General features: G+C 33.7%; 1 protein-coding gene across 1 annotated transcript in view; it reads right to left on the reverse strand.

The window, feature by feature from the left end:
• Positions 1-3,621: 3,621 nt before the first annotated feature.
• The window catches only part of TMED5 (transmembrane p24 trafficking protein 5), a 16,888-nt gene continuing 10,104 nt past the window's right edge, over positions 3,622-10,405 (reverse strand). Inside the window, exons 3-4 of the mRNA XM_007936059.2 lie at positions 6,640-6,823; positions 3,622-3,840 (exon numbers count right to left, since the gene is read on the reverse strand). Of these exons, the coding sequence (XP_007934250.1) occupies positions 3,622-3,840; positions 6,640-6,823 (403 nt within the window). The remainder of the gene's footprint in view (positions 3,841-6,639; positions 6,824-10,405) is intronic.

Consider the following 10,405-nt stretch of genomic DNA (forward strand, 5'->3'; position numbering starts at 1 on the left):
TTGAACCGCCAGCCTTCTGGTTAGCAGTCAAGTGCTTTAGCCACTATGCTACCAGAGCTCCCTGATTTTTTTTTTTTTAATTTTTATATAAGTACATGAAATTTTATGTGTATTTATAGTCTCCACCATAATATAGTGAGTTTGGTTTTGGTTTGGTTTACCATAATATACAAAACTTGCATTTCAAAGGCCAATTAGTCACATTTCCCTTCTTCCCCCTTCTATCCCTAACTGCTGACAACCACTAATCTGTTCTTCATGTTTATAATTTTGTTATTTCAAAATGAAATACAGGATGTAATTTAGGAGGTTGGCTTTTTTCACTGAGCTCCATCCAAAGCTGCATATATGAAGTTTGTTGCTGCATAGTATTCCATGTATGGTTATACCAAAGTTTAACCAATCATCTGTTGAAAGAAATTTGAGTTGTTTCCAGATGGCAGGTTTAAATTCTCTGGGTCCTTATTTAGTATTCCAGAATTTCAGAACAGATGATCTTTTTGTCTACATTTTGTGTACCTTTGAGGTACAATTCATGTTTAGTCAGGAGATCAGTAAGTACATATGTAAACAGCTCTAATGTAAAACAGAATAATGTACAGAAAGGCACAAACAGGTAGGGGCTTTCAGATGGAGGGGAGAGTATATTTAGTTAAGATGAGATCAATGAAGGCTAAGTAGACAGCATTTACAATGACAGTGAATGAATAAGATTTCCTTGACAGTAATTTTTATTATATATACACTCAGCTCAGTATTTGTATTTCATTGCTCATTTAATATGGCTGGTTCACAACTATAAAGCAATTTGAGGAAGACAGGTTATATATACATTTACACTTAAGATGAAAAATTATGATGTATTTCCAAATTTTAGGAAACAAATTTTAATTTGAGGAAGCATATAATTTTTGTCAATTTTAAGATGTACACCAGTGTCTAAGGATAAATAAGATGACATTTCAATTTATTTCAATGCTGTTTTCAAACATTCTCCATGTCTTAATACTCATATGAAAGAATAGCACATAATTATACAAAAGCAAATCAGGCCTTAGTTAAATGTATTTAAAAAGTTTAATTAAAAACATGGATACAATCAGCTATTAATTATTAAGTAGCTTACTCAATTATAACAATTTTAATTGAGAAATTGAACACTGGCATTTTAAAAACATAGAAGCAGATAAACAACATGCCTTTAGAAATATTAAATTTATTCTTTGATTGCAAATTTTATTATTTTTTAAATATAGGTAACATATAGTGAAACCTGTGAGAGCTGCACTCAATGGGACTGCCTTGTTTTTCCTGATCTCAAAGGTTTTCCCCTTTGCCAGTGCAGTCTTATCACTTTTCTATTGCTCTGAGTTTTCCTTTCAACAGGCTTCTTCCTTACACAGGTTCCTCCTTTCACAGGTTTTGCTGTACTTCTTAAACCTCCTCACTCTTTTTACCTTGTGTCTATAAAAATAAAATTGTCCTTAACATTCCTAAATTCTATTTCCCAGATAAAGCCATTTGTAACTAATATGTAAGAAGTTACTGAATCATAGGTTTAAAATCAGTGGCACAAACCATGTGTGGATGAAGATGTAACAAATTCAATGTTAGTACAGTAATGAGCCATACATAAGAGGTAGAATTCTTAATCACAGTTTTATAGAAAAGTTGCAGTAGTTTTATCTGTACCCTGCTTTTTAAATTACGGTACGGTAATAATTATACTATTAAGGTTGCTTCTCATTATGTATCTAACAAAAGGGGGAAAAATATTGGCCCTTGTTTTGCATGTGTTACAGGGGTTATGCCAAAACACCTAAAACATTTTTTTTGGTAAATTAATTGATCATGTGGTATTTGCCTCATTTTTAAAAAGCTTTAGGCTAGGGAAATCTAAGCATCTATTCTCCCAAGGGACTTAAGAAGAGAGACCTCTTACCTATTTTGTCCCACTATAACTCTGGAAGATAAGGCAATCTACTTCCATAAAGACTTAACAGCCTTGGAAGTCCATGGGGGGATCACTGTGAGTCGGAATTGTCCTGATGCCAGTGGGTTTAGTTTGTTTTGGTCGTATCTCTGGATATCATTATTGGTTATCAGGAATTCCAGCAGTACTAACCTACAAATGGGTTCTATGAAGAAATTTATTATAAGTGACTATTTCTAACTATTTTATCATAAAGAATATTACAAATGGGTATAACCTAAAAGTTCTATTTAATTCATGATATAGCTAATTTACTGGTACTTGAGTAAGAATCTAGACTGATAAACTAGGATGGCAAAGATCTTTTATGTATATGTGGGTTACTGGGTGTTTAGAATGTGGGAATCTGAGGTTTTCCAATCATTATTTCTGTATCAAATTGGTCAAATATGATGTTTATGAAAGTTATAAAAATTGTTCACAAATAAGAGTATACTCAGTGCTGAAACTTAGTCAGTGCAGAAAGTTGATATAGGGCTTAAGTTTCAAAACATGTACCTAAATATTTATAATTCAAAACAAAAAGAAATCAGTGAAAAACAAAACCCATAGCTAAACACTGTAAATTCTTTTCCTTTGACTTATATTAAAATTGGATTTCATGATTAGCCAATTAGATTACAAACATTATTTTTTGGTTCTGTTTAAGTTAATTTTATTTTGATCAGGTAAGCCTCTTAAATAAACCTGAATTTGTTTCTAATGATTGCTCAGAAAAGGAGATATTATTTTAGAGCCAGATCCTTTTAGCATTATTTCCTTCCCAACTACTGATAATGTATTATGTTAAGTCAGTAATCATGCCAAAATAAACATAATACTGTTGACAGATATAATAGAAAAATAAGATTGTCATTTTCTCTCTAAAAATTCCGTACTTCATTTTAAGGCTAAAAAGAATATCTGTGTTCTTAGCCTGAGCAATTTTTGACCAATTCTTCAAAGGAAAAATTTGTCCTAATTTTAATAAGTATGACTTTGTATTTTAATAATTATCAAAATGTCAGCTTTTGGGATGTAGGCTAAGTATATAAAACTGTTACTTTTTTGTGATATTTTTACATTGAAATACAACATTTAGTTTTAAAAATCTAAAAAATTAACTGATTTTCAAAGTTATGTTTATATTCTAGGAGTGGTGCATATGAAAATAGAGAAAAGTTGAGCCTTTGTCTTCTAAACATATATTTAAACCATAAGTATAGGATTTCAGATGATTTATAACAACATACTGAAAGTATCTAGAATTAATCTATAATTGCCACATTTACAAAGAAACTTCTAGGTAAGAGAGCCTTTTAAAGACATTGTTTGGTGTCACATGTAGGTCTGATGTTCAGTTATTTAAATATAGGATATTTGCAAAAATTTTTCAGATTTAGGAAGATACAGTTATTAATATAGCTTCATTCAATTATACCTATACTCTCGCATAGTATTTGTATTACATAAGTACAACTGGATCAGTAAGATGACTTGCACAGACAACAATGAAAACTTTCCTTTCACGTTATACTTGTTTTCACACTTAAAATATCTAAAAACATTTTGAAAACACTTAATGGCCTTGATTGTAACAGTTTTTTGCATTTTCCACCTCTTCTTTTAATGTTAAATACTCTAGAGTTTTAAGTTCTGCTTTTTCTTTTATCTTCAAATAGACTCTTTAGCATATAAACTTGAATGGCTGACACCACTACCATGACCACTAAATTAACCATAGACCAGAAATTGACTCTATCAAAGTTGCTTTCTTGTATATTTCGATCGCGGGCTTCAAATGCTCTAAGAAGAGTCTGGATATGACCACTTTTGCTTAGTCTGTTCTTGATGCTGTTGATAGATTCCTGAAGATAAATAAAATAACTTTACTGTAAAATTATGCTCAGTTATTTTAAATTAATTTAAAAATGTGTTTCACAATACCCTGATAACATTAGCTTTAGTCTGTTTGTCAGGTTAGGTTTATATCCAAATAAGATAGAGAGGGTACACAATTCAAGTAATAGACAGGTACTACTCAGAATACTTAAAGGTCCTCTGCAAGGTTATGTAATAGTACTTCTGATGTATTTAAATTGTTGCCTAAAATAATGATTTAATAAAGGAACAAAGCTGCTGTTAATTGGAAATGGGTAATAAAATATATTTAAGTGGCACAGTGTCTGAAGTTTTACATACATTATCTCTTACCGCAAAAAACCTGTTAAGAAAATGGTTAAGTTTTCAAAAATCTGATTGACAACAACTTTTAGGTATTTACCTGTTAATGTAATTCAGGTTTATAATATTTAATTTTAGTCTGGTCCAGTTTCCAAAAGTAAAATTAGAAAATATTTCCATTTTAGATGTGCATTTTATACATCAAAAAGTGTAATCTATTTATAATACAAAAATAATGTTCTAAGATCACATTAATAAGATAAGCTTATAAATTATTTTATAATAGGTTCTTTTTGAGATAAGTGATGTTCAAAACTATAAAAGGAGAGTATATGAATACAGTAAAATTAAGAAGCTGAGATTTAAAATGTATCAAAGTATTGTCTTTTTGCAAAAGTAAGAGATGATTATTATTTTCCTGAATAGTAACTGTGCCTGAAATCCCGACTTAAGCAAAAATATAATGAAAATTTCAGAATGTTGTGCTAAAACTATACAACTATGGAGTGTAGTATTTATCATATGAGCATATTTGTAAATCAGTGGTAGCCCAGTACTGAAAATATTTTCCAGAAAAAATGGAAACGGGACTTAGATCCCCAAATAAATTTACGACGACTCAAGAGTTCTTTTCAATATTATTGTGATAATCAAATATAAAATTATTTATTCAAGTTTGCTTATTTTTAGGGAGTAGATGAAAACTGTTCTTAAAAGAGATTTTCTTTAAAAAAAAAAACTATAAATATTTCAGCCACATTTAATACTCAAATGTCTGGTCATTTTGTTTAGCTGTGTAAATGAAATCAATCTGTTGAGAATAGAGAAATGCAGTGAAGTACCAGTAAGGCTGCTAACTGCTTATATTTTATTTTTGTTGGAAGAATAAATTCAAAATGAATGGATATTATGATTGGGTTTTAAAATATGGGTGGGAATAAAACTGGACTACGAGTGAAACTATAGGTACATCATTTCCATTTTAGGTCTGTTCTTACCTATAAAATAGAGTGGAAAGGGGGAAAGGCTGGAGCTGGACTGGATTGATAGCTAAATTTTCTTCTAGTTCTAATATTCAACTAAGTTTAATATACTTATAAAATCACTGTGAAATAAAAAACTGTAACAATAAAATTAACGTTAACTGACCTTAATCCTTTTAGTCTGTTTTCACAATAATTCCAGTGGGAAAGGTAAGAAAATAACCTTTACTGTGTGCCAAGCATTGTTTTAAGCACTTACATATATTCTATATTGCATTTCATCCTCACAAAAACTCTAAAGGTGGTATCTCCATTTTGTGGGTTAGGAAACCAAGGCTTAGAGAACTCAGTTACTAAGGAATTACACATACGATCATTTAATAGTTCAACTTCTTAAGCTAAGTGATCTTTACTATATGTTGTGCTGTTATTTGATAGTTGCTGTCCTGAGAAATCTAGAATTATCAAAATACCATATTAAAAAAATTTTGCTACTGTAACAAGAGTTAGAAGTTAGAAATTTCAAACTTAAAATAACCAAGTTACTTCGCTTGCAGAAATTTCTATAATACAGGTATATATGCTATTTACAAATATTCCTAAGTAAATCTGAGCATTTTATGACATTTATCTAGCTTTGACAAAAGAGGAATAACCTTTTTTTTCTATCAATGGCAGTACAGTTAGTAGCAAATGGGTTCTTACACATGCCAATCACTTTCATTATGCACATCATGGCATTAACATAAGGCAGTTCACATAAAGAAGCTGTGTGGCTAGCGCAAAAGTTTTTACTCCTGAGTCTAGTGCTAGTTTCTATTAACTGTAGGTCTGCTCACAGGGTAATATGAACAGTGTTCCCAAATCAGTTAATATCAAATTTCATGTTATAAAAACTGTGCTCAGGAAAAATGCCTGTGTATCATTCCAGATTACTCAGTTTTATTTCTATATTATATAATATTTCTATATTACATATTACTAATTTATTTTGAGGAGCTCTGGGAGCATAGTGGCTAAGACACTTGACTGCTAACCAGAAGGCTTGCGGTTCAAACTCACCAGCCACTCCTCGGAAGGAAGATGGGGCAATCTACTTTCGTAGTGATACTGCCTCGGAAACCCAAGGAGGGGTCGCTATGAGTCAGGTCCGACTTGATGGCACATAACAACAACAATAATTTATTTTGAGTTCACATGTAAATATGTGATAATCTATCCTTCACGTGCAAGTATATTCATTACATTCTTGTGCATAAACATTTTAAAAATTTTATAGTTAACAATCTGCACTTAAATTTTAGTTCTGCCTCCTACTGGTTATATGACTAGGAGAATTACTTAATCTCCCTAAGACACAATATCCTCAAGGGAAAAATGGAGATAATCACCACATAGAGTTAAATAAGTATTAAGAGATAAAGTAGATAAGCTTATCACATAATAAGCTCTCAGGATGTAAGTCATTTTTATTATATTTTATTAAAACATTATACTAACCAGGATATCTTCCAGTTTCATATCCAACATATCTGTGCCAGTAATGTATTTCTTCCAATCTTCTTGTTCTTGCTCCTGTTCTCCCATGTTATCCAGAATTAATTCAAAGAAAATCACCTTCTCAGAAATGGTGCTGAATGTATTGTCAAAGCAGAACATGTAGTCACCAACTTCAGTCTCTATCCTGAATAAAAGTACATGTTTTCAGTTACCTGTACTAACATTTGGAGATCAAAGAAAAAACTGTAAATAGAAGGAAAAACATGGTTTGTAATAAATGGGAAGCTTACTGATAGAAGGACTCACTTCCTTAGAATGTAAATAGATAATTCTTGGGAAAGAGGCAACCTGTAATATATATACATTCACATACTTACAACATATATGCTTGGCATTTATTAAGTAAATTATGGTAAGTGATCTAATTTCTGGAAAAGGATAGGAACAAAAACGTACATACATGATAGTTAACAATAAAGTTTAATATTTCTATATTATATATTACAAATTTATTTTGAGGAGCTCTGGGAGCATAGTGGCTAAGACACTTGACTGCCAACCAGAAGGCTGGCGGTTCAAACCCACCAGCCACTCCTCAGAAGGAAGATGGAATATCTATTTTCGTAGTGATACTGCCTCGGAAACCCAAGGAGGGGTCGCTATGAGTCAGGTCCGACTTGATGGCACATAACAACAACAACAATTTATTTTGAGTTCACATGTAAATATGTAATAATCTATCCTTCAATTAAGGATTATAAAATGGGTTCTGTTGTTTTCAAAAGCAGTGATGGATTGTTCTAAGTGCTTTCTCCCAGGCCCTCTACTTCATAATGTATTTTACAATGTTAGGAATGAGGTTTGTGGCCAACAATCAGAGCTCTATCCTCAGTGACATTACTTTCACTGAATAAATGCCATGCACCTCTAAAGTGAATCTATAATCTTGGTCTCATTAGTGTCACATTCAAATTAATTGGTCTGGCCAGAGTTAATTTTACTCCTGAGTCTAGTGCTAATTTCTATTAACTGTACGTCTGCTCACAGGGTAATATGAACAGTGTTCCCAAATTAGTTAATACCAAATTTCATGTTATAAAAACTGTGACATTTTTTTTATGGAGAACATTTTAAAACTGCAAAGTATTCCAGAAGCTAATGACATCTGCTTTCCTCAAGCAACAACAAAACACCACTTTCTAGAGTGAAGACAAAGTAGTTCACATTTTGTAATTTTTCTGGTTACCTAAGACCACTCTGACAGGAAGTATAACCACAAATGGGATGGCCTTAACAAACAGTTTATTCTCTTACAGTTCAGGAGGCTTTAAGTCCAAGTTCAAAGTGCCAGGCTCTAGGGGTTGTAGGAAGGCCCCTCGACTTTGGGCTTCAGCTCTACCACTAGTTACCAGCCCACTGAAGCTAGCTAGAGGCATCTCTTCACTCAGGCAGCTACTGGCTGTTAAGGTTGACAAACCAAAGGATGACAAATAAAATGGCACAGTCCTGATGTTACCAAATCACATGGCAGGCCATTAATTTAAGTGCATTTTAAGTCCCAAGGTTGGCAGAGCATGGCAGGTTGCTGAACGACGACATGGGTACATGCAGGGTCCAAGCATGCCCATATGCTAGAGACCATTCCTAAAGCTGCTGCTTACATACGGGAAGCAGACCACATACCCAAAGGTAGCTACTCAGCTGCTCATAGTAGATTCCACCATGGACTTGATTACCAGTCTCATCATAGGGAATACTACATCCAGCTACCCAGCCATTCAACCAGGCCTAGCCAAGTTGACACAAAAATATAACCACCACAGTAATATACCAATGAGGTAACAATTGTTTTTATTCAATTATTATTTCACAAGAGACCATCAATTACACTTTAAGAAACCAGTTAAAAAACCAACTCAACCACTCTTAGCAAGGCCACAGTGTTTATAAAATCACCCTCTGAGATCTGATTGGGTGAAAGAGCCATCAAACTAAAGCAAACTCACTGCTGTCGAGTCAGGTCTGACTCACAGTGACCCCTCTTTGGGTTTCTGAGGCAGTATCACTACAGAAGTAGATTACCCAGTATTCCTACTGAGGAGCGATTGGTGGATTTGAACCACCAGCCTTCTGGTTAGTAGTCAAACGCCTTAGGCACTATGCCACCAGAGCTCCTGACTATCACAGAGTACTTGTAAATTATAAAGATCCTTTTAGAAAAATGTATTATCCCTAACATGTACATTAAATGAATTGATTTTTTTCCACGGAAAGAAGTCCTTTTTCTTTGTTCCAAAGGTATTTTAATGTAAGTTTTAATACATCCATCAATGTTTCTTGCCTACTTAGATGACTGCTAAACCTTTCTAGCTGTATACTAACTGCTTTCCACCCAACTGTCTTCAGTTTCTTAAGGATGACTTCAGCTGGAATTAGGGACTCTCCTGAAGCAGTGAGGATCTGGAGTTAAAGCTGCTCTGGATTCATACTTCTTATCCTTTGTGGCCCAACATCAGGGACTGTTATAGCCCTCTAATATCTGGAATTTTTTCATCTTTATTAAATACTTCTGTTAACTTGTACTTCCTTTTGTCTTAGAACATTTTGCCTTCCCTTTGGTTGGTATGCAGCATTATGCATTTATGCTGAACATGAGGGAGGACCCAAGTAATAGTTTTAGTGCCAAGCTCTTCAGTGAAACCCAGATCCATTTAGAAACCTGTCAGTTTTGGACCAAGTACTGTGGTAGCATAGTGGCTAAAGCACTTGACTGCTAACCAGAAGGCTGGCGGTCCAAACCCACCAGCCACTCCTCGGAAGGAAGATGGGGCAATCCACTTCCGTAGTGATACTGCCTTGGAAACCCAAGGAGGGGTCGCTATGAGTCGGTTCTGACTCGACGGCACATAACAACAACAACAAAACTATACATCAAAGGATGCTGAGAGCTAAAAGGCCTAACTGGGGCAAATGTCCTTCCATCTAACTTTTCTGGTTGGAATGTTCCCAGTGCTACCTTGTAGTGAGTATGTGTGAGGACAGTGAAGTTCAAGAAACCAGAAAGCAAATGGAAAATGCTGATTTAGGAGAAAGATAGATGTGTGTGTGTGTGTATTTCTCTAAGCCTTTTTCAAAATATACCCTTCATAAGCTAGGCTGAAGGCATTAACAGTATTGTCTTGATACATCAGGCATCATGACTGACTCCAAAGCAATCACTTAGGATTCTGAAACTAGAAAAGACTTCTGTCATCTCTAAGTGATCTGAAAACTCAGAGGGCCAAGCTACTAAAAGGAAAACTATGGGGTGACAGGTGTGGGAGTTGGTATTACAAAAAAAAAAAAAAATCTTGATTAAACATGTATGTTTCTAAAATGTCTTGCCAATGCCATATATTCAGTTCACAGAGAACCTGATCTGTTCTTTTGCTCTCATCTAAGATCATTTTCTTTTCCAGCATGCTCTCTTAGAATCATTACATCTATATTCATTTCAGATTTCAAATCCTACTGTTTTGTTTCTCTCAAATCACTGTTATCCATATTTTTCACTTTTACTTATGATGTACTGCCATGTAATGGCTACCGACATGACTGTCCACATTTTTTCCCCTATAGGTCACAATAGAAAAAAAAAGGACAGTTCAAACTGTGTTTTAGTTTTCGTTGTGAATATTGATGGAAAGTTGGTCCAAACTACCTCTAAGTTTTTTTTATCTTTAATATGGTAAATCAAAGGAGCTCTGGTAGCATAGTGCCTAAGGCA

Source organism: Orycteropus afer, unplaced genomic scaffold (assembly GCF_000298275.1).
Source record: "Orycteropus afer afer isolate SDZICR_OR568_19922 unplaced genomic scaffold, OryAfe1.0 scaffold00033, whole genome shotgun sequence".
In the NCBI taxonomy this organism is placed as follows: domain Eukaryota; kingdom Metazoa; phylum Chordata; class Mammalia; order Tubulidentata; family Orycteropodidae; genus Orycteropus; species Orycteropus afer.